Source organism: Marmota monax, unplaced genomic scaffold (genome assembly GCF_021218885.2).
Source record: "Marmota monax isolate L192 unplaced genomic scaffold, Marmota_monax_Labrador192_F-V1.1 WCK01_AAM20220418_F8-fsc00051, whole genome shotgun sequence".
NCBI lineage: Eukaryota > Metazoa > Chordata > Mammalia > Rodentia > Sciuridae > Marmota > Marmota monax.
Window position 1 is genome coordinate 3,580,585 of NW_026695202.1, and position 23,881 is coordinate 3,604,465.

The 23,881-nt window shown below is 32.7% G+C and overlaps 2 protein-coding genes across 3 annotated transcripts in view; one reads left to right on the forward strand and one right to left on the reverse strand.

The window, feature by feature from the left end:
- The window catches only part of Washc4 (WASH complex subunit 4), a 54,667-nt gene that overhangs the window by 23,974 nt on the left and 6,812 nt on the right, over window positions 1-23,881 (forward strand). For both annotated transcript variants that reach the window (XM_046429540.2, XM_046429541.2), the window contains 15 exons: window positions 4,065-4,190; window positions 6,788-6,895; window positions 7,441-7,587; window positions 7,717-7,796; window positions 8,931-9,036; window positions 9,567-9,683; window positions 10,932-11,100; window positions 11,355-11,509; window positions 12,678-12,752; window positions 12,998-13,102; window positions 15,042-15,176; window positions 16,269-16,377; window positions 19,574-19,640; window positions 20,088-20,174; window positions 23,510-23,657. In XM_046429540.2, coding sequence (XP_046285496.1) covers window positions 4,065-4,190; window positions 6,788-6,895; window positions 7,441-7,587; window positions 7,717-7,796; window positions 8,931-9,036; window positions 9,567-9,683; window positions 10,932-11,100; window positions 11,355-11,509; window positions 12,678-12,752; window positions 12,998-13,102; window positions 15,042-15,176; window positions 16,269-16,377; window positions 19,574-19,640; window positions 20,088-20,174; window positions 23,510-23,657 — 1,734 coding nt within the window. The remainder of the gene's footprint in view (window positions 1-4,064; window positions 4,191-6,787; window positions 6,896-7,440; window positions 7,588-7,716; window positions 7,797-8,930; window positions 9,037-9,566; window positions 9,684-10,931; window positions 11,101-11,354; window positions 11,510-12,677; window positions 12,753-12,997; window positions 13,103-15,041; window positions 15,177-16,268; window positions 16,378-19,573; window positions 19,641-20,087; window positions 20,175-23,509; window positions 23,658-23,881) is intronic.
- Window positions 17,091-23,881, reverse strand: part of Appl2 (adaptor protein, phosphotyrosine interacting with PH domain and leucine zipper 2) — a 66,291-nt gene continuing 59,500 nt past the window's right edge. Inside the window, exon 22 of the transcript XR_006848577.2 lies at window positions 17,091-23,674. The gene's annotated coding sequence lies outside the window, so the exon portion shown is untranslated. The remainder of the gene's footprint in view (window positions 23,675-23,881) is intronic.

The window sequence follows — 23,881 nt, forward strand, 5'->3', positions numbered from 1 at the left end:
ACGTCTTCCTTTTTGGAATATTTTTGGGGGTAATTTCTTTGTTAATTTAATTTATAGAAGTTACAATTGGAAAAAACTGGGAAAGGATAAGGGTATGTTTTTGTGTTAAAAAATTCTTTTGGTTATTTTTGGATAAATGTGCCTTATTAATTTGGATTTCCTAACCCAAAGCTATGCATTCCCTTTAAAGCATGACTTTTTTTAACTGCATCTCATAAATTTTAATGTTGTATTTTCATTATCAGTTTAAAATATTTTAAAATTTTAATTGTGACTTAAATCTGTGGGTTTTTAAATGTTTCTTAATTTACAAGTTAATTTCGTAGTTATCTTTTTATTACTGATTTGAAGCAATATTCAAATTATTTGTTTTGAAATTTATAAAGTCCTAGTCTTGGCTCAGCATTCGTAAACATTTTATGTGTACTTGGAAAGAATGTAAAATTTACATTTGTCAGTTGCAGTGTTATGTATACGACAAGAGGCTTACTTTTATAAATGATTTTTTCTGTGTATTCTATTTGTTATTGAGAGAGTTGGGTCAGAATCTCCTACTATTGTGCATTTGTCTATTTAGTTTTGTAGTTCTGTCAATTTTTGTTTCATATGATTTGAGATTATGTAGATTATGTATTAAGTTTAGAATTGTTATATCTTGTAGAACTGGACTTTTTATCATTATGAAATGTGTGTTTGTGGGCTGGGGATGTAGCTCAGTGGTAGGGCATGTGCTTAGCATGTGTGAGGCTCTGGGTTAGATCCCTAGCACCCCTGCCCCTTGAAAAAAATACTTGTTTATCTTTAGTAGTGCTTTTTGTCTTAGGTCTCTTTTGTGTGATATTAACATAGCTGTACCAGTTTTCTGTTAGTTAATATCTTCATGGTATATCTTTCTTGATATTTGTACTTAGAGCCTTTTGGCTCCCTATGTGTGTCTCCTGTAAGTAACATTTTTTCCCCAATCTGATAATCTTTGTTTTTCATTGAACTTTTTTAAAAAAATGTATGTAACTATTGATGTATATACATTTTTAAAAAATATTTTTTAGTTGTAGATGGAAGAGAATAACTTTATTTTTATTTGTTTATTTTTATGTGGTGCTGAGGATTGAATCCAGTGCTTTACACATGCCCCAGCCCTTGATGTATATATTTTTAAAACTATCACTTAACTAGTTGCTTTCTGTTTGTCTACTTTTGTTCTATATCCCTTTTCCTTCCTTGTGGATTATTTTTACCATTTTATTTCTCATTTTTCTAATAGCTTGTTATTCTGTATTTTACTGTTCTTTTTGAGATTACTCTAGAGATTTAAAGATGCATTGTTTTCTCACTCAGCTCTCATATAACTTAGTAGTTTTACCACTTTCCAGATAATGTAATGGTTTTAAACCACTTTAATTCTGTTTATTTCCCTCTCACCTTTTGTGTTGCTATTGGTAACTTTGATTCTTTGTATATTTTAAATATAAGCATTATTTTTGCTTATATTTTGTTATTTTTATAGTCAGTGTTCATCTGGATTCACACTGCCCTATACTTTCTGTTTCTTTTCATCCTTGTGTGGAATACCTGCTAGTAATTCATTTAATATGCATTTTTTTTTTTTTTTGATGAATTGGCATAGTTTTGGGTCTGCGTATGTCTTCATTTCAGTAGTTTTGCTGTGTTAGAATTCTGGGTTGGCTGGTTTTTTTCATCTAGGTTTAAAGATGTCATTGTTTTCTGGCTTGCTTTGTTTTTGTTTTAAGTTAGCTGCTGATTTTAAATCTTTTTTTTTTTTTTTTTAAGACATCTTTGTTTAATTACCTGTAAGATTTAGGTTTTGGATTTTGGCAGTATTACTGTGATGCTCCTAAGTGTTTGTGTACGTGCTGTTTGGAATTTGTAGTTTCTTGAATTTGTGGGAAATTCTCAGTCATGCCTCAGTACTGCTTCTGTTCTTTTCTTTTTCTATTCTTATTCTCTATATCTAATCTGCTGTTTAGGATAGATTGGGAACCCAGTCTACCACAATCAGTCTAGGACAGTTGGCAGCCTGGATCACATCAATCCAGTCATGGATTGAGATGATTTGAAGGACTTCAAACTTCTGATGGCTAGTTTTGTTCCAGTTCACCCTTAATTGGGGGAGGGGGCAGGTAATCCATCTTTTCAGGGTCCCCAGAGCCTGGATGGTTTCTCAGAACTTTTTCCCCTCCTTGATGGGCTGTGAACTCCTGTTTTTTATCCTCTTCCCTGGAGACATTGTTGAAAGATGTACTTTGCTTTTGTCTTTAACAGAATCCTCTAAGGTAGATATTCTAAGAGAAGGCAACCCCAAATACTGGCTCCCTTCTCTGGGTTTCTGTCTTCTCTTAGATCTTGGCCTCCTGTTTTCTTACTTTTTTTCTAGCTCTTTCATGCCTTCCGAAAGATTTCAGAACTGTTTTGCTCACCTTTTCTAGTTCTCAGTGGGAAAGGTGGTTCATATTATTCATTCTGTCATTAACAGTAAGGTCCCAGACTCTCCTGTCCCCATTTAGATTTTAAAGTACATCCTTCATGTGTAGCCAGTTCACAGATTAGTGATGAAGCGGGTGGAATGGGCCCAGGTGTTCTGTACTTCAAGCCCCCAATTGGGGGAAAAAAAGGAATCCTTTTTTCTGCCTGCCATAGTGTGGCAGCAGAATGGAGTCTGTCTCTTCCCTGGCAGGTAAGATAATGATGAGTAGATACCTTCCCGGTTCTTCTGTTTCTGCTTTGTAACTTTTTCCGGCATGGCATTAGGGCAGGGTTGATGTGATGGTCTGTAGCTGACAAGGTAAGACTTGCAGCTCCTTCTTGAAGTATATCCCATGCTTTGGTCTTACTGCCACTTTTCTTTCTCTTTCATTTCCTCATTCTCATACTTAAGCATGTTTCTTCACCACAGGTGAGTAGTGGTTCAGAGAAACTCCCACTTCTACTCTGTGTTGAGTATCATTCCTTTAGCAGAGCCATGGTTACTTCTGTGAGAGAACTTTCTCATGTGTGGTGGGGCAGGAGAAAAAGGTTGACAAACACTGGTGTAGATCCTGTCTCACCTTCTTGCCTGTATCCACAATTACATAGTTGGTTCATCTTTGAAATATAAATGTATATTTTGGGGACCTGTAGAAGCCCAGAGAATTGCTATCATTATCTTTGCATTTCTGTGTGTCTCTTTTGGGTTTAAAGGAAAATATATTTGAGCTGGGTGTGGAAGCGCATACTATAATCCCAGCTACTTGGGAGGCTGAGGCAGGAAGATTGCAAGTTCAAGGTCAGCCTCAGCAATTTAGTGAGACCCTGTCTCAAAAGTAAAAAATAAAAAGGGCTGGGGATGTGGCTTATAGAATCTCTGGTACAAAGAAAAGAAAAAAATTGAGAGTTAACGTCCCTTTTTCCTGTTTTCTTATTCATTCTTTCCCTGAATTTAATAGTGTTAAAAATGTTTTTAAACCTGTGCTTCCTTCATGAATTGAAGGGGAGGAGGCAATCTGTTCTCAGTGAGCTAAAAGGAGAAAAGGCCTGATTATCAGAGACAGGATAGCAGATGGACTGTGTGGACTGGTCTAGGAAAAGAGGAAAGGTGGAAGCGACTTGGAACTCCTTGTGTGTCTGCTTTGATCAGAAAGCAGCTCTCTTCTTTTCCAATTCCTAGCTCTTTAGAGTCCTCAGTTCTTGCCCTAAGTGGCAACAGATAGGAGTCTGTTCTCTTCCCTGGCAGGTAAGATGAGGAAGAGTAGAAACCTCCCTGACATCCAAACCATTTCTCTGAATTTTTTTTTAATGGAAATATTTAAAAACTGATTATATTCTATAATTTTAATGGTACTAATCTTCTGGTTTTTGTGGTAGTCTAAACTTTAAGGGCTGCTTTAAACTTAAATTGTCCCTGAAAGCAAGATTATTTCAAAATTTTAAGACTGGCTTTAAAAGGAACTTGAAAACACTAATTATTGGCAAGTTGGGGACTAACTACTATTAACATAGAGAATTAAGTCTTGAAGAAAGGAAATCTTTTCTTATGATTATACTCAGTGTTTTATTTTCTTTTACAGGGCTTCTTATATGCATATAGTATTAGTACTATTATTAAAACCACGATGAATCTCTACATGTCCATGCAAAAGCCAATGACCAAAACCTCAGTTAAGGCATTATGCAGGCTTGTTGAACTTCTGAAGGTAGGTCTTGGGTTATGTTACCTTGCCATCATGTTTCTCAAATGACCCAGTCTTAAATTAGAATGATCTTGTAACATTTGACTTTTTGTTTACATGAGAACAAAAACTTGTGAAAAAGTGTACTTGCCTCTCAAACGAAATTTCTAAATATTGCGAATGTTCATTACAGATGCTTCTTGACTTATGATGGAGTTATGTACTGTTAACCTCATAACTTAGTGTAGTCCTCCTTAATATACCCAGGATGCAGATGGGCAAAATCATCTAATTCAAAGCCTATTTTTATAATAAAGTGCTGAATTCATCTTATGTGATTTATTGAATAGAAAGGGAAAAACAGAACATAGGCTTTATACCATTATAAAGTAGAAACATATAACATACCATTATAAAGTAGAAAAATTGAAGGTTGAAGACTGCTTATATAGTTAAACTTTATTGAAGGTTAAGGTAGTGAGAAAGGAAATAGTAAGGTTTTAGTATTATTAGTTCAGTTTTATTTATGGAAATTTTAAAAGTGATTTTTAAAAATTTAAAAGCATGTTAAATGATGTTAAAAAACCACAACATCCGGTATGTTATTTTTTATTTTTATATCCATTATTTTATAATGTTCACATGCATATGAGATTAGTTAATAGGAAAATTTTTTGATATTTAGAAAAAGTGCTTATAATCTTGTGATTTGAACAGTAGGCTACTTACAGAGGTGGTCATATGAATTCAAAATTATAGTACTTGTGGAAATATAAAATGTTTCTTAGCATATAGTGTAAATAAAAAATAAAACTTTCAAGCAGGAGAGCCCAATTTATCTTATATAAAAATTTAAGATTTACTGGTAAACATCTGCTAACAATGGACATTAGATTTGTTTAGGAAATATTTTTTTTTTTTTTTTAATATTGTGCCTTTGGATTTTCAGGGTTTTTTTTTTAAGAAATATTTTTTTTTAAATGAAATATAAATATGGATGTGAGTATATATAATATTTCAGTATAGTTTTAAAAAGAACAAATAGTATCCCACTGAAGAAATAGAGTGTTACCAGTGATTTCAAAGCCTCCTGTGTGTCCCTTTTGGATTGGATCTCAACCAGGCTCCTCAGAGGAAATCAGTGTTCTGAAATTTTAGGCTTATTCCCTTATTTATCTTTTTAGCTGAATCCATGAACCACTCATAGTTACATTTGGCTGTAGAGTTTATGTTGATGGAGTAATACTTTATATATATTCCTTTTGTCTTTTTTACTCATCATTTTGTATTGGAATATGTTGGGATTAGTAGCTGTATTATGTTGCTTTCCATTGCTGGTGGCTTGCTTGAGGATGGAATTGAGAGTGGTTTCCAGTTATTGCTATTATAAACAGTGCTGCCATTCATGTGTTTCTTGGTGTATCCGTGGAAGAGTTTTTCTAATGTAATATATACCTATGAGTTCATTGCTGGATTGTAAGCTATGTGTGTATTCAAGTTTTAGGATGAAGACAAATTGTTTTCCCAAATAATTATGTCATTTTATAGACCTCCCATATATATTAGACTTCCTCTTATTCTCTAGCTGGCCAGCCCTTGTGTAGGTTGAATAGCATCTGAAATGTTTGGGACCAGACATGTTTAGGATCTCAGTTTTTTTTTTGTTTTTAGAATATTTGCATATGTGCAGTGAGGTATCTTAGGAATGAGATCCAAATCTAAACATAAAATTCACTAAGAGTTTCATATATACCTCATACAAATATCCAGGAGATAACTTCATACGATGTTTTTTTTTTTTTTTCATGCCCTTGCTTTGACCATGACTCCTTCACATGAGATCAGGTGTGGAATTTTCCATTTGCCGTGTTATGTTAGTGCCCAAAAAGTTTTGATATTGGAGCATTTCAAATTTCTGATTTTTAATTTAGGGATACTTAACCTGTATTATCAGGCTTCGGGTATTTTTGTTTCTTTTATAAATTAGTGGGTATAATTGGCTTTGGTCATGACTTTTTTATGTTCAACCCCTGTTTGTTAGTGATGCTGAATATTTATTCAATGATTTATTAACTGTGTTTCTTTTGAGAAAGATGTGTTCTTGTGTTTTGTTCAGTTTTCAATTGGATTGTATGCCTTTAAAACAAATCATTCTTTTGGAGTCTGTACATACACTGAATACTAATTTCTTGTACTTGGCAGATTCTCTTTTCATACTTTGGCTTATTTTTTTTTTTATTTCTTTAATAATAGCTTTTTTTTTTTTTTGGTGATGGGGTGTTCCGAGATTGAACTCAGGGGCCCTCAACCACTGAGCCACTTCCCCAGCCCTATTTTGTATTTTATTTAGAGACAGGGACTCACCGAGTTGCTTAGCATTTTGCTGTTGCTGGTTTTGAACTGTGATCGTCCTGCCTTAATCTCCCGAGCTGCTTGGTAATGATGGCTTTTGACAAAGAGAGTTCTTAATTTTAATACAGAAGAATTTTCCAGTCTTTCATGGTGTTATTTTTGTATCTCATTTACAGATTCCTTCTCTTGCCTGAGGTCATAAAGATAGTCTTTAATTTTGCTTAAAAGTTTTAAGATGATCTTAACAAAATTAATTTTTGATTTTTAAGGCAATAGAGCATATGTTCTACAGAAGAAGCATGGTTGTGGCTGATTCAGTTGCACATATAACACAGCACCTTCAACACCAGGCTCTTAATTCTATTTCTGTAGCCAAGGTATGCAAATTATTATATATTCAGCATAATTGTGTTACTTTTTTTTTGTCCTGCTGTTTTATATGTTTTCTAGCTTAGCCTATTTATTCCATTCCTTTGAACATAACATCTTGGTCATTTATATCCATGGTGTTTTATGATTTTTATTTAGGATCATTGTTATCTACTCTGAAATTGCAGCATGTAATACTACTGTAATATACTTCTACTAAAACTGATATTGTATGTACTTTTGAAATTGATGTATCATTTTTTTAAAGAAGTGATTTCTTATTAGTATGGAAATTCAAGGGTTTTTAGAAGTGATTTCTTGTTAAATTTATATGGAAAATTCAAAGTATGCCCAATACATTTGCTATTCCCATCAGTGCTAAGACAAAGTTACAGAAGGAAAGTACAAAACATTATATGAGAAGCTCAGGGGGAAAGGTGTTATTTATGTTTTCTTAAACTGAATTGTGGAAGAGATAAAGAGAAGTTTTTCTTCTGAAGCTTTGGTCATTATCACAGGAGCAAAATTAATAGTTTTCTGTTTTGTCTTAAAGAAAAGAGTAATTTCTGACAAAAAATACAGCGAACAGCGTCTTGATGTGCTCTCTGCTCTAGTTTTGGCTGAAAATACTCTAAATGGACCAAGCACAAAGCAACGGCGACTTATCGTTTCTTTGGCACTAAGTGTTGGCACACAAATGGTAAATGTATTGCTATTATTTATGGAATAAATATAAGGTCTGAAATGTCACAGTTTCTTTGTTATTGATCCAAGAAACCTGCCTTTACTTTGACTGTAACTTCTCTGTCTTTTCCCTACTTCCTGATAGAAAACATTCAAAGATGAAGAACTCTTTCCACTTCAAGTAGTCATGAAAAAACTGGATCTTATCAGTGAACTTAGAGAACGGTAAGCAGGACTGGTGAATATAATAATACTCAAAAAATAGGGCTATTTGGAGCATCAGTTTTCTTTTTTAGCATAAAGAGGAGTAAAATTCAGATTGAGCATTAGTCCTCTTTAATTTCTTTGGCATGACCAAAGTGAGACTGTGACTAGGGATCATATTCATTTAGCTTTTCTTCTCCATTAAGCATGTGGCTTCTAGAAAAGCAGTGCACTCATAGCCTTAGGCAGATTCTTGTGCATGTTGTGATTATTATGCTGATTATCACTTACTGGGCTTTCAAAATTGCTGCTTTATTGTAAGGCTTCATCAATTTGTGAGAAACTTAGAGATCTTTGACTCATAGTGTCCTATGATTTTATTTTGAGGTAGAAATTTTAATTACAATGTCAGTAGCCAGTCACATTTTTGCAGCTACTTGTGACTTTATTGTTTACTTTTTGTTGAGTAAACAGTAAGCTTCCTGAAGGGAAAATGAGCCTTACAAATTTTGACTTCCAGCTGAATTATGTTACAGCACAATAATATCTTTAATGCTCATAATATATATTTTTTTAAATTCTGAGCTGAACATATATTTGTAGTTGCATTTAGTTTTCCATCTTTGGAAGAAATATTAAACCTTCATTATAAGATATTTAATGATCATTTTGTTACTTTATAAGGTATGAAATAGTTATTTGGTTACAGAGACTATGAATAGGTTATGTGTGACTGGACTTTTTGCATTACAGTTTTTTAAGTTTTACTTTCCAACTTGGAAACAGGTAAAATGGTACATGTTATGCAATAGTCATATTAAATAATATTGAAAATAAATTTATTTTAAACTCTTCTTTAAAAGTCACCTATTATAGTTTGATAATTTTTTTCTTCTATTTTTTTTGAGAATCTAATTCTGCATATATGCAAAATTCTGTCAGTGTCAGGTATTGGAGAATTTTATTAAAATCTTACCTCAATTTGAAAAATAATTTTTTTGTGATTTTTCTGAACTAACGTTGGGTGAAGTGATGTAGGGAATGTAAAATGAATGACAGGTCTCTTGCCCTAATAGTATATAAAGTCATTCTTTTATGTTGTTTTGGGAAACTTTAGTTTTGATACCACTAATTACTATAATACTTATATTGTAGGGTTCAGATACAGTGTGACTGTTGTTTTTTATACTGGCATCGAGCAGTCTTCCCAATTTATTTAGATGATGTATATGAAAATGCCGTTGATGCAGCTAGATTACATGTAAGTAAAGAATAATAAAGAATTAACTCATCATATTTTATTCACTTTAAGTTTTAAAATAGGATATCTGATTTAATAAACTATTTTAAGATTGACCTCTAATACTGTTTTGAACAATATTATGAATATCCAATAAATGTTTCTGTGGTTTAATTTTATGTTAATATGAATGAAGTTAATTTTAACATTTAACTTCTGCTCACTTATTCCTGATCATTCTCATTTCACTTGATTTTAATTGGTATTAGTAGTCTGACATTACTCATCAGCAAACCACATGTTATTCATCATTTTTGTTTATGGAAATAAAGCAGTTTCAGAGTACAAGATAGGAAAGGATGTCAATATAAAATTTTATGTATTTAGTTAAATTACATACTTTATTTAGGAAAGTAAGATAGTTGTAGAAAAATCATATTTTCTTCAGATCAAGGTTTTATCTTTCTTGATGTCAGATAAATAGCCTTTGTAATATTGTTTATAGCTCATGTCTTTTTCTAAATTCATACTTTAAAATTTGTTTCCGTTAGTACATGTTCAGTGCTTTACGAGACTGTGTGCCGGCTATGATGCATGCAAGGCATTTAGAGTCCCATGAGATTCTCCTGGATTGCTATGACAAGGAAATTATGGAAATTTTAAATGAGGTAAGACCATATTTGAGATTGAAAAGGATTAAATAATGTTTTGGAATGCAGTGTTTGAAAAAATGTTTTGAATTGAAGCAGACTTCCATTGAGTCAAAGATTACTCTTTATAAATCATTGTGTAGAGCAAAGGAACTGTTTTTAGTTATAATATCACTATTATGCCAAATAGTCTGTAATTCATAATCATTTTAGAAATCAGACTAGGAATTTGGAAATTTTAAATTTAGCAAACAGTGTGTTCGAATTTAAATTTGTATTAATTAGAAGAATGTATACATAAAATGTGTTTGAATGTTGAATGCTGCTGATAGTACAGTTAAGGCAATTTTACTATTAATACTTTATTGAATTTCATATGAAGAGTATCTTAGAGGAGAGAATTATTTAAAAGACTTGCATAACAATTTGACTGCAATATATAGTGTTTCCTGTCTTAGTGTTTATAATAAACACTGATACCTTTAAAATCAAATTTCCATCTAGTGATGTTTTATTTGGAGGGAAGAACTAAAAATGAGTCAACTTTACAGTGTAAACCTATGTGGGTTTGATGAAATTAGGAAAATTTTATGTAATTTTTTGTATTAAAAAATATTCTTTCTTTTTCCCTCCCTCCCTTTTTCCCTTCCTTCCTCTCCATGTCTTCCTTCCTCATCTTTTTCTCCCTCCCTCCCTCCTTTCCTACTTTCCTTTCTTTTTTTCTTCCTTCAAACCCAGGGCCTTGCATATACTAGGCAGGCAGGTGTCTCCTACTGATCTATATCCCCAACCCACAAATATTTTTATTTAGAAAATGAAATACATGTCCAGTATTTAGAACTCTGTGGTAGATCAGAAAGATTTCTTTCCTCACTTGCATATTTGTGGGGTTTTTCCTCCTTTGTTGCTGTTCCCATAAATTTTATGCTTATATTACATTTCATGTTCCTTATTGTGAAGCTATTGCTTTTTTGGTTTTCTTTTTAGCTAAATTTAAAATATTAATGAAAATAAAGGTTTGACAATTAGATAATTTCTCCCTGGCTCTCTCCCTCTAAAATTATTGGTATAAAATGAGCAAAATAATTTTCCATTTTCCAATTTAAAAAAATTATCATGATGTATTTAGAATCCTAAACAAAACTAGTTTGATAATTTTTTTCTTCAATGCACTGATTATAAACTCTCAAAGCATAGTCATATAGAGAAACAATACAATTGGGATATCATTTTGAAAAATTAAACTGTCAATTCATCTCTGAACAGCATTTGTTGGACAAGTTGTGCAAAGAAATAGAGAAGGATCTGAGACTTTCTGTGCATACTCATTTAAAGCTGGATGACCGGAACCCTTTCAAAGTTGGCATGAAAGACCTGGCTCTTTTTTTCTCTCTAAATCCAATTAGGTTTTTCAATCGCTTCATTGACATTCGAGGTGAGTTTTTTTTTCCTTCCTAATTCATATCCTATATCTCTTTAATAAAGTATGAAAGAAGAAATAAAACCTTGAGGGTATTATTTTTGGTATGTGCTAATTGATTCTGTAACTCCTTTGTGTTTATTTCCTAGCACCTTATCTTAAAGGAAGAAATATAATATTCAAAGACAAGTATTTTTTTTTTCCTTTCTAGTTCCTTTTCTGCTGTTTTTATGATTCAAAAATTGTTTGGAATTTGTTTTTTCTGGTAGCTTATGTAACTCACTACCTAGACAAGACTTTCTACAATCTCACAACAGTAGCCCTTCATGATTGGGCCACGTACAGTGAAATGAGAAATTTAGCTACTCAACGTTATGGATTGGTTATGACAGAGGCACATCTTCCTAGTCAGACTTTGGAACAGGTGTGTATAATGTACTCCTAACATAATCTGACTGTAATATAACAATATTTCTTTAGGAAGTCTTTTCTTTTTACTTTTTACTATGTGTGTGTGTGTGTTTTGTTTTGTTTTGTTAAGAAAATATTTTCTATATAAAACCTCATACGTGAGAAGAGTGAGAAATTAGATGCCACTAATTGACTTTATGAAAGAATTTACTAGCGGCTTCCTGGGTGCACCCAGATTTCTGTTGAGTGTTGGTGATGTATATAGATTTCACAAACATACTAGGTGACTTCTGCAGAATTGCAAGTTCAGCAGAATTGTAAATAGTTTACTCAGGGTCATATTTAAGGATTTTAAACTTAGGCATTAGTATCTTAGGAAAGTGGTTAATTTTATAGAATTTTGAATGTATTTGCTCTTAAAATGAGTGCAAAGCAGCATTTGGTGTAGAGTAAAAAGGTGTGAACAAATTTTTAGATTAGAACACAATAAAAAACTATAACTGAAACTAGAGGTATTGTAATGCTACTTTAAGCCACAATTAGAAAAGCATAGAAAAATGTAGATGGTATACCATTGGGTGTATAGAGTAATACTGTGTCTGAGAATGAAGGAATCTCAGTAGAGAACTTGTGCATTACAAGGTGTCTATTGTACATAAAAATTTGGAGTTAGGCTTTCTTAAATCCCAGGGTTCTGGCTCTTCGTGACTTGTAACCCTAGAGAACTTCCTTAGCTTCATTTTCTTCACCTGTGGAATTTAGAATAATCCTTTGTAAAAGAACCTTGCATAGTAGCTGAAACATAGTATGCATTTTACAAACATAGTATATCCTGTGAATACCATTTGGAATCTGTTCATTAGTTTATATAAAAAATATCCTTGGAAAGATAAATAGGTATTTTCAAGGATGGTGGGGAAATGATGGTGGGTCATCATCTTTGATTATTTGAACTTCTGTTCACATAGAAGAGGTAAAATCATAATCAACAAGGCTTTCTCAAAGAGGTAGTTCTGATTATATATGTCAGAAGGCTCTTATACCTTTGGTCATACTTTTTATGTAGTTTCTTAAAATAGTTTCAAAATATTGGGAAGCTTAATATAATCAGTGTCACTATATTGATATAATTTTGATTATTTAAATTTATAATTATAGAACTTATGTGGATTATGTTGTAGGGCCTTGATGTTTTGGAAATCATGAGAAACATTCATATATTTGTGTCTCGATACCTCTATAATCTCAACAATCAGGTAAGTAGGTTTAAGAATTTTTTTTTTAAATGTGATTGGTTATTTAAGTGGCACAAGGCACAAGGAATTGATTCTCAAGGCCCAAAATTAGTAAAATATTCAAAACAAAATGAATGTTTAGAGATCTTGTTTATTGCTTTGATGCTACTTGGTTGTACTATCTTCTTGAATGGCTTCCCAGTTAAATTAACGAAACCAATTCTAAAATTTTCTCTGGATAACTGATTAAATTTGTTTCATTGTAGATTTTTATTGAACGAACAAGCAATAACAAACATTTGAATACTATTAATATTCGGCATATTGCTAATTCAATTCGAACACATGGCACAGGAATCATGAATACCACAGTAAGTGCACTTTTGGTGGGGGACAGAGGTGGGTGGGTAGGTACTTAGACCCCTGCTTAATTTAATAGGTTGGAAGATAATTTTCTTATAGAATATTCTGGCAAATATGCATTACTACTTGTTGATATTCTAGCTGAATTTCCATTTTTTTTTTCTGGTAGTATAATTAAAAATATTTGGCACTAAAATTGTATTCGATGTGATGGGAGTTTTGCTTATAAAAGGCTCCTTAACAGACATCGCAGCATCATCATTATAAATAGCATTGTAGTTTTGAGGACGTCCATATGTATGTTGATTCTGATATTCTCTGGAAGTTAATTAAAAAATTAATCACTGATAGTAGTTTAAGGTCATTTATAGCCTTTAGGGGGAGGGGCTACTAATTATTTAATATCCATATAATTGTGAATTTACTAAAAATATTTTACTCTTAGAAATAGACATTCATTCACTTGAGGAAATCTTTTAAATGTGCGTGCTGTTTTTCCCTTTCTGAAGAAAGAGATCTTTGAATTTATCTCACTTTTAGCATAATTTCTCCTGAAGAGGAAAAAATTGTGAATGCTTAAGTAGTAAAATATTAAATATCTTTGGAGTGAGGGAATAGGAAGAAGATTGGAGAGTTAAGTTGGGATCATTTTAGTATATAGTAGGGAATGCTTTGAAGTTTTAGAGCCAATGAGTGTGATTAAGGCTCTATTTTAATGGTTACCAGTATAGAAATGAGATCTGTATAGTCAGAGTTTTAAATTTAAAATAAGGAATCATCCATGTAGAAATTATGTCTGAAACCTTTCATGATAAATGAACTTTTGAGGATAAACTCTTCCTTACCTTCTATCATCTGCCACAGACTCATTCATGTAACAAGTATATTTTATGTGCCTCTGGCACTAGGGTGAGAAAAACAGACATTTCCTAGTAGAGGAATATTGAAAATCAGTTAATCTTACTAATGAATATAAGTTACTGATGTGTGATGATAAAGTGAGCAGAGGAAAGTGAGAATCAGAGTGGCAGAGTTACTATGAAGAGTAGAAGGACAAAGAAAAGACCACAAAGGAGATAAAAAGCAAAGAAACAGACACAGAGCAGGGAGAGTACAAAGTTTAAGCCACAATGTAAGTTTAGAGGAAGGACCCATTTCTATAACTGGGTAAATGAAGATTCAGTAAAAAGGGTTAAATTTGTCCAAACCATTTGTTGTATCTGAGAGTCATGGGAATGGAAATGAGTATGGGGCTTCCATTTGTAGGTTAGAATTAATGTTATGTTATTTTAGTTCAATCCCAGCTCAACTTTCACTTTGTCAGAAGATTCTGAATCTACTTCAGGCCTTTTGTTATTCATTCTCAAAGCACTCATACTTCTCATTTTTAGAAATTATTGCAGTTGAAATATAACAACTTATTGAACAGTACTTGTTTAAAACATCTGTCACTCCTGCTAGAATATAACCTCATGAAGACAAGGACTGCGTCTAGCATGAGAATAGCATATTGCTTTGTGTATAAAAGGCATTAAAAAATGGTTACAGATAATTAAATGTTTAATATCGTCCTTGAGGAATGTTCAAGGAGCATCATGTTTCTTACTTCAGTTTCATTCTAGCTGTGCATATTAGTAATAGGTAATCTTAATGATGGATCAATATAGGAACTTCTTACTGGTGTATGACTTAAAAGCTAGGGGCTTCAGTCTGGTTTTGTGTTTCCCATTACTGCTTTTAATCCTGTCATGAGAATATTGTACACTTTTTTCTCCTTTTTTAGTAAAAATATGAGAAGCCTGTAGAAAGTTCTATAAACATAGGCAATAAAAAGCTTCATTATTTAAATATTTCAGGTCCAAAATAAGTTGAATTTTAAAATAGTACTTTTATGTTGACCTGAAATTAATTTTTTAATTTAACTTTTTTTTAATTTTAATTTTATAGGTTAATTTCACTTACCAATTTTTGAAAAAGAAGTTCTATATATTTAGCCAGTTTATGTATGATGAACATATCAAGTCCAGATTGATTAAAGATATTCGGTTTTTCAGGGAAATCAAGGACCAAAATGATCATAAGGTATGCTACATATTTGCTATTAGGTACTTTGATTCAGCTGTGTGCCATATATGGTTAATGTTTATGCTACAATACATTATTTAGGTCTCTGTGGGGTTTTTCTTTCTTTATTAATTTTTCACATGTTATCTATATCTGACCTCCAAGTTCCTTTGTCTTTTCCCTTATAATTTCCTAATCTTTGCATTCTCTGTGTGCTTAAGCATAAGGAAAAATATAATCAATGTAGCCAGGTTTACTTTTGTAAAATTTTAAAATAATATAAAAACATAATTTTGAAACATTTAAGCCATGTAAAGTGTATATACTATCCTCCCTCATTTTCTTCTTCTCAATTCCATTTTCTGGAGACAGTGGCTGTTAGCAGTGCTGTGTTATACCCTTCACAATATCTTCACAGTAGACACATATAATTACACACATTTATACATCTTTCTTTTTTATAGCAAAAATGGAGTGATGTTATACACATTCTTCTGCAGTATACTCATAAAATATCAGTACCTATAGATCTAATTATTTTTAATAGTTGGTAGTATAGTGATAATAACTTACTTAATTTTATATTGATGAATCTTTTCCCCCTCATTTTTCATTTTTATAAATGGTGCTAAGGGTAGCTTCCTAACACATATGTCTCTAACTTTAAAAAGTTGTTTTATTATTGATGGCACCTAGAAATTTTAAGCCACCTGATGTGTTTTCATTGGAAAAGAATGTTCATAAATATCAGATACCTATTTATCCCACAGAAACTTGACACATCTAGAAACAAATGTTTCTAGGATGAATAAGGTTCTTTGTCAATCTGATAAGAGTTTTGGGGTGTTAGGACACTAGTAATTTGTGATGTAAAACTTATTTAGTGGCATACCTTTAATACCAAAAAGAAAAAAAAAACCTGAATGTTAGTAGTTCTGTTTTTTTTTTTTTTTTCTTTTCACACAACTTTTATGTCGTTAGACTTGAGTGGTATCTTTTTGAAGGCATGATGAGATATAAAATTAGACAGGAAAGTTTATTGCCGTGATTGATTTAGTAGGCATTTTATGGTTTAGGGGTCTAAAGGTAGTCTTAAAATTATCTCTCTAGTATCCTTTTGATAGAGCAGAAAAATTCAATCGAGGCATCAGAAAACTTGGAATAACACCAGAGGGACAGAGCTATCTTGATCAGTTCAGGCAACTCATCAGCCAAATTGGTAAGTTACTATAAAAGTGTTGGAAAACAAAGTACAAAGCCCAATAATATCATATATTAAATAGGTCATGCTAATAAACAGCTTATTATGGGAATGTCTCAACTTAGTTTTATTTCACTGGGGTAGTTTTCTTAACACAATTACTGTTGCTACAGAAGAAATTGATAGACTGATCACAGATTTAAAATATACTTAATAAATTTCACAAAGATTATCTTCATAATTGATAGTCTACTGGTTAGTAATTACTGGGTACCTACTCTGTTCAAAGCACTGTTTTGGGCTTCTAAGAGATTTTCTCACATTAAATGTGAGAGTATAACAAATTTACGTGAAAAGTTAGTAATTTAATAAGCTGTATAAAAATTTAAAGATAAAATACTGAATACTATAATTTTTGATGCTGCACCCTTTTATACATGTGCATATGATTTGAACTAACAAGTGGAATTTGTCTTCTGAAATACAGTATATGACATTTAAAAGCAGTTAAAAATAATCATAGCTTAATAAAATCTTATACTTATTTAGGCTTTTCACATATTATCTTTGTTAATGTCCTTAAAATAATTCTGAAAGAGAGACTGTAATCACTGTTTTTAAAATGCAGAAAGAGGCCAGGCATGGTGGTGTACACCTGTAATCCCAGCTACTTGGGAGGCAGAGGCAGGGGGATTGCAAATTTAAAGCCAGCCTCAGCAACTTAGTGAGACTGTGTCTCAAAATAAAAAAAAAGGGCTGGGGATATAGCTTAGTGGTTAAGCATCCCTGGGTTAAATCTCTAGAACTAAAAATAAATAAATAGAAAAGGAGAGAGAAGGAGGGGATGAAAGAAAAAGACAGAGACTTAGAGAAAAAAAAAATGGTGTTGCTGAGGCTTAAATCAAGGTTTTTAAGGTATAAGTCCAGAGGTGTTTTTAAATTCTTCACATTTTATGTTAAATGACACCAATCACTTAATAAAATCTTCTTAGCTATATTTTAGGAAATTTTTGCCTTCTGAGATTCATTTATTCATTTATCAAACATTTACTAAGCATCAATTGTGATGAATGTTCTTTCAGGTGCTGGGGATGCAGACAATCTTTGCTCCCAAGGGGCTTTAAATTTACTAGTAGGAAATATGTTACAAGTATTTAGTGCTAGAGTAACGTCACTGAATTGTAGCTTAAGTTTTATAGATTGCTTGGTTTGGATATTAGATGTTTCTATGATAGTACAAAAATATTAGCTTTGTAAATTTTTTATCTTAAACCATTTAATATAAGGTGTTGAGTATTGTTTTCTTCAGGGAGACATTTGATATCATATTAGGTGGCCACTTCTGGAGCAGCAATTCTTAGTTTTTGAGAATCTGGTGAAAATTCTGGATTGCTTTCTCCTAGAACTAATGCCTGTATGTACTTATACTTTTGTATATAAGGTACAAGAGTCCAGGTGCTTTAAGTGTGGGTCTGGGGACCTCAGATTTAGAGCTGTCCTTGGAGCAGTATTGCTTAAATTTCATTTTTCACATACTAATATCAGAATTTTGACAGTAGAAAAGATCTCTGCCCTTCTAGAGTTTAACAGATGAGACTGACATAAAAAGAAGTTCCATAATTTGACCTAGATCTTCCAGCTAATGAGTGGCAGAGTCTGAATGTGAACCCAAGTAGTCTGGTTTCAGAGCTTTGCTTTTAACCATTGCTCTGTATCTACCTCTCACATTTCAATTAGCCAGACATATGTCTGACAGTTTGGAGGAAAATAGTAAAACTAGATAATTGATTTTTCTAATATGTGCTTTAAAAAAAAAAAACCTTAAAAACCCCACTGGGACAGGCCTTAAGATAGATTTAGTGATACCTGCCTTGTAGGGTTGTTAATATCAACACATATGTTACCATAATGGTTAAAAAATGTTAACTGCTTCTTACCTTTTTATCTGTTCTCTCCTAAATAATTTCAATTCACTTCAATTTTGTATCGAATTCCTACCCTGTGCTAGGACTTGCTGACTCTAGGGATGAAGCAATGAAGAAGTCAAAGGCTGTACTCATGGATCTTGCATTGTAGTGAGGGGAGATATAAACAAAAAGATAATATGTCACTGATAAGTGCTGGGTGAGGTTATGTAATGGGATTGGGCATTATGCAATGATATTCAGGGAAAGCTTTTGAAGGTGACATATGAACAGGGACTTAATAAAATGAGGGCATAAACCTTGTTCATATCTAGGGAAAAAGTATACCTGACAGTTGACAGTCAATTGCAAAACTCCCGAGTCTGCTTGGCATTGTGAGGACTTGGCTGGGGGCTGGAATGGAGTTAGTGAAGACCTGATCGGCAAGGTGTGATAGCAGAACAGCAGCCAGGGGCAGGAAAATGCAGGGCTATACTGAAGTTGAACATACAGAGTTTGGGTTTTATTGAGATGGAAAGCATTGTAGAGTTTTCAGAAAAGGCTGATGTGCTCCAACTTAGTTTTTATAAAGTAACTAGCTGTAGCTGGATGTATTGGTGCGCACCTGTAATCCCAGCAACACAGAAGGTTGATGCAGGAGGATTCCAAGTTCATGGTCAGCTTTAGCAGCTTAGCAAGGCCCTAAACAATTAGTGAGGCCCTGTCTCAGAATAAAAAAGAAAAAGGGCTTGGAATGTGGCTCAGTGGTTAAGCACTTTTGAGTTCAATCCCCAGTACTGCACCTGCCTCCAACAGTAACTAGCTGCTAGTTAAATGAAAGATTGAAGGATACGGCAGGGTACTAATGATGAAGGTAGGGAAATCAGGAAACCATTGCATATTGTAGTGTTCTAGGCAAGATGTGGCAATTAGGAATAGGATGATAACTGCAAACGTTGTTGAAGAGGGAGGGAGAAAAAGAGGAAACTGGATTTTGGTGTGAAAGCAAATAAACTATTGATATTAAAATTTAAAACTGTTAGATCATTTTAACATAGCATTTAATGAATTTAGTTTGTTGAAAGTTAGGTTTATTTTAAATATTTAATGTAGATGTATATAACTTAAGTACAGAAGTATGTTAACAGTTTTGCTTTTAATGGAACACTGAACAGAAGTAAAATATAGCAGATTATTTTGGTACTTCGGAGTGGAAACCTTGTAATTGACTACTGTATGTAATTATATTCCTGATTATAGATTTTAGAGTTATTTATATAAATATCTGATTTTTTTATGTGGTTTTTAAGGTAATGCTATGGGCTATGTACGAATGATAAGATCTGGTGGTCTTCATTGTAGCAGCAATGCCATTAGGTATGGATGCAAATATCATTTTTGCCTTGTTTATGCTATTTGAAAATTGTTACTTAAATCTGTTTATTGATTATAGAGAAGGTGTTTATTTGTGTTAATATATTTTGAGATAAAATGTAGACAAAATCCATTAATTCTAATGTGAAAGAAAACCATTACTTCTACTAGATTTCTTTGCTTTATACTTTTGAAATCTTTATTTCTCTTAAGGTTGTAGTTATGTTTATTTGTCAGTATGGAAAACAAGAGGATCTAAAGAGTATGTGATTTTAAGGATTAAAATGTGATCATGTCCATTTGATTTGGAACTTAAGTGGTGATATTAACAATGTTAATGAAATGTAGAGTTCTTCCTAAATGCATAATTGAAAAATTTTGAGTCCTATGGTACCACTTTTATGTCTGTGTCAGTTGCTCTAATAAATTCCTTCCCAAATTCTTATATAGATTTGTGCCTGATCTTGAAGATATTGTAAACTTTGAGGAACTAGTGAAAGAAGAAGGTCTTTCAGAGGAAACATTAAAAGCAGCAAGGTAGTCTAATTTTGGAATAATTAAATTTGGAAGTTTAAAATAGTGTGTTTATATAAAACATTAATGAGAAGACTAGAGGGTAATATGTAATTTATATGCCAGGGTCTTTATTATGCAAATTATGTATGGTCTCAGTTTATGAAATAACATTGTTTTTTAGAGACTTATAGCATTCCAGGATCTTTCCAACTTCACTAAAAAGGGATCTTTTGGAACATGCTGTCCAGTATGGAACTCACTAGCCACATATGACTCTAGGCACCTGAAATGTGTTTGGGTCAAACAACTTATCTCAAAGATTTATTATAAGAAAAGGATTGTCAGATATCTCATTTGTAAAATTCATTTACTTATTTCTTCTTACTTTAAAAATATTTCTATTCATTAGCAGTGTTCTTGAATGCCAGTCCTTCCTTTCATGTCCTCTAAAGCAGCATAGTAGAGTCCTCTAGGAGAGCAGCCACTACCATACATTGCTGTTGAGCACTTGAAATATGGCAGATTAGACTGGGGAACTGATTTTCTTTTCATTTTACTACTGATAGGGATCTTATTGGGTAGTGCAGATCTACAGGCTTGAGTCATTAGTGATTTTGTAACATAAAACTTGAGAGAAAAATTAAGAATTTGTTTAGAAAATTGTAGATATTATTTTAAATATTTATAGCATTTTATTGAATCAGATATGAAGGGGCACTCTGAACAAAGTGGAGACAGTTTGAATGTCAAAAAGAGTAATGGGGAGCTGGGGTTGCGGCTCATTGGTAGAGCGCTTACCTCGCCATGCGTAAGGCACTGGGTTCCATCCCTGGCACCACATAAAAATAAACAAAATAAAGGTATTGTGTCCATCTACAACTTAAAAAAAAAAAAAAAGAGAGTAATGATAGAAATAGGTCATAAAACATTGAATAAAAAAAATCTATGAATTATAGTGATAATAAGAAAGGTTAAAACAGAGTTGTTTTTTTCTTTTAACAAAAGAATGGCTGCTAACATAAAGCAGATGAGAAAATTAAGGGGAAAAATATCACATTTTGCGATTATAACACTTAAATGTTGGGTGAAAAGTTTTTGGAAACCAGAGAATTCATTTTCAAAAATCATCCCACAAAATTGCTTATTAATCACACAGGGAAAAGCTATCTGCAATGTAGAAGAGATGTCTACCACGTTAATCAAGTGATAAAACAGCACATTGGTAATGGGACAGACTGATATTATATGGCCTCATGATGTAATGTAATGACAAGCACCTAGTTTATATTCTTCCTAGGAGTGTTTCCTCTGAATTTATTAGGAAGAAGCAATGTGAGAAATCCAGAATGTGGGGCGTTCTGTGAAATACCTGGCCTAGACTCTTAAAAAATGTCAGATGTCATGAAAGACCAAAAATGCAAAGAGGCTGTCTAGATTAGGAGAATAAAGAGACCTGATAATCAAATGTAATGGGGTTGTCCTTAATCATAATCCAGGTAAAGAAAACATTTATCTATAAAGGACATTTGGGGAATGATTGGGGAGATTTGAAAAATGGGTTGTGTATTAGATAATGTTGTATTTTATTCTTGGGTGTACTGATGTGGCTTTTTAGGGAAATGTCTTTGTTCTAATAAAGTAATGCTGAAGTATTTATGTGCTAAGTGACATGAGGTCTGCAATTTTGAAATGTTTCTGAAAAATAGAGAAAACTAGCAAATTGTGAAGAAGTGTGAATCTAATTAAGGGCATTCAGGGTTCATTATACTATATTTTAATTTTTTTATATGCTTGATATTTTTAAAAATAAAAATATTAAAATATACCAGAAAATATATGTGTACATTTTAATGAAAACATGACCCGAACACAGAAACTTTGTTCTGCAGTATCCTACTGGATAGCATAGTGCTTTACTAGATTACAGAAGACAGGTATTAAAGTCATTTGAAGTCATGAAAATGATTAAAATGGTTGTGGCTTGCATACCAAAGAAAGAAAATTGGACCCTTTATCTCCTGTTAAATGTCATCATTTTCTTCAAAATTGGGGACTGCTTAAAAAATACTTTGAAGAAGCCAAAGGAAGTTACAGTAGGATATTGGTTTTTAAGATATCTAGGGTAAAGCTGATTGATAACTGAAAGATCCACATTTGTGCAAGGGAGAGGATGGTTAATAGTAAGTGAAGAAATGTCATGGCAGATGAAATCCAAGAGTTGTGGGGTCATGGTAATGAGTAAATTATCCACATAAACAGTAGAGAACTGGGGAAGGCATCCTAGTCCTAGATTCTAAGTTAGGGTAGTGGCTAAAAATTGGTAGATGCTTGCTTTCCAAAAGAGTAGATGAATATACAGATGACCACTGATTTATAATGGCTCAATTTACCATTTTATTTTACTTTCAACTTTACTCTTTTTTCAATTTTAGGATGGTGTGACAATGATAAAGCATTCAGTAGAAATTATACTTTGATTATTTTGATTTATATTTTTGTGGTGCTGAGATCAAGCTTAGGGCCTGGCGCTTGCTAGTACCTGGTGCTTGCGAGGCAAGTACTTTACCACTAAACTGCATCCCTAGCTCCTGTATGTCTTGTATTTGGATCTCTTTTTGGGCTAGCAATTTGTATTATGAACCTCTTGTGTGATACAGAGCAGAACAGTGAGTTGTAGCTCCCTGTCAGCCTCACAGAAAGCGAAACAACTGATATACTCCAGTATACTGCATTGCTAGGCTATCATGTTCAGTTGGCTACGTGTATACACACATTTTTTTTTTTTTTACTTTATTTTCAATTTACTGTGGATTTATCAGGATGCAAACCAATTGTAGGTTGAGGAGCATCTGTAGTTGGATCATGTAGTTGGATTAAAGGAGAGATTTCTGCCTTCCTCTGGTGGAGGAATAACATGTAAAAGTAGTATACGTGAGGATTTCAGGAGGAAAAGCAGCTAATATTTCTGAAGATTGAAAGAAAAGCTTCTTGAAAGAAGGCCAGGTTTAAGTTGAGGTAAGGAGATGTAGAGGAAGGATTAGTGAAGAGACTTAAAATGAAGACTTTACTTACAATGAGATGTTGTACAGGGCTCATTGTGGGGAAAAGAAATACAAAACCTTATCATTTTAAGTCCCCGGATGCTCTATTCTGTTTTAATAATTAAGTTAACTAGATGATTCTAATCAGTTTCTGCCCATAAGAAAATTATTTCATTGTGAACTCCAAGGAAACTTATATAGAAACTGTATAATGTTTCCTGCTTATGAGTGCTTTTATCTAAAAGCACACACTGTTTTTTAAAGGCCACACCTTGTTTAAAAGAGGAAACACATTTTTGTTTGTTTGGTTTTTAGGCATTTGGACTCGGTCCTCAGTGATCATACACGAAATTCTGCTGAAGGCACAGAATATTTCAAAATGCTTGTAGATGTTTTTGCTCCAGAATTTCGAAGGCCAAAGAATATACATCTCCGAAATTTCTATATCATTGTTCCTCCTCTAGTGAGTATATTCAGAACCTAAAATGAATTTGAAAAAAGAGTATTAATAAATCTGGTTTTCTTGTAAGCATGAAATGCACACAGACTGTATTACTGACTTTCTGGTTGTAGGTAAAACTAAGTGTGAGCTCAGTGAATGTGACCAACTTTTTTTTTATTCATTAGCTATGTTGAACTTATTTAATAGTTAAGAGATTATTATTTGTTGTATACTGCCAGAGAAAT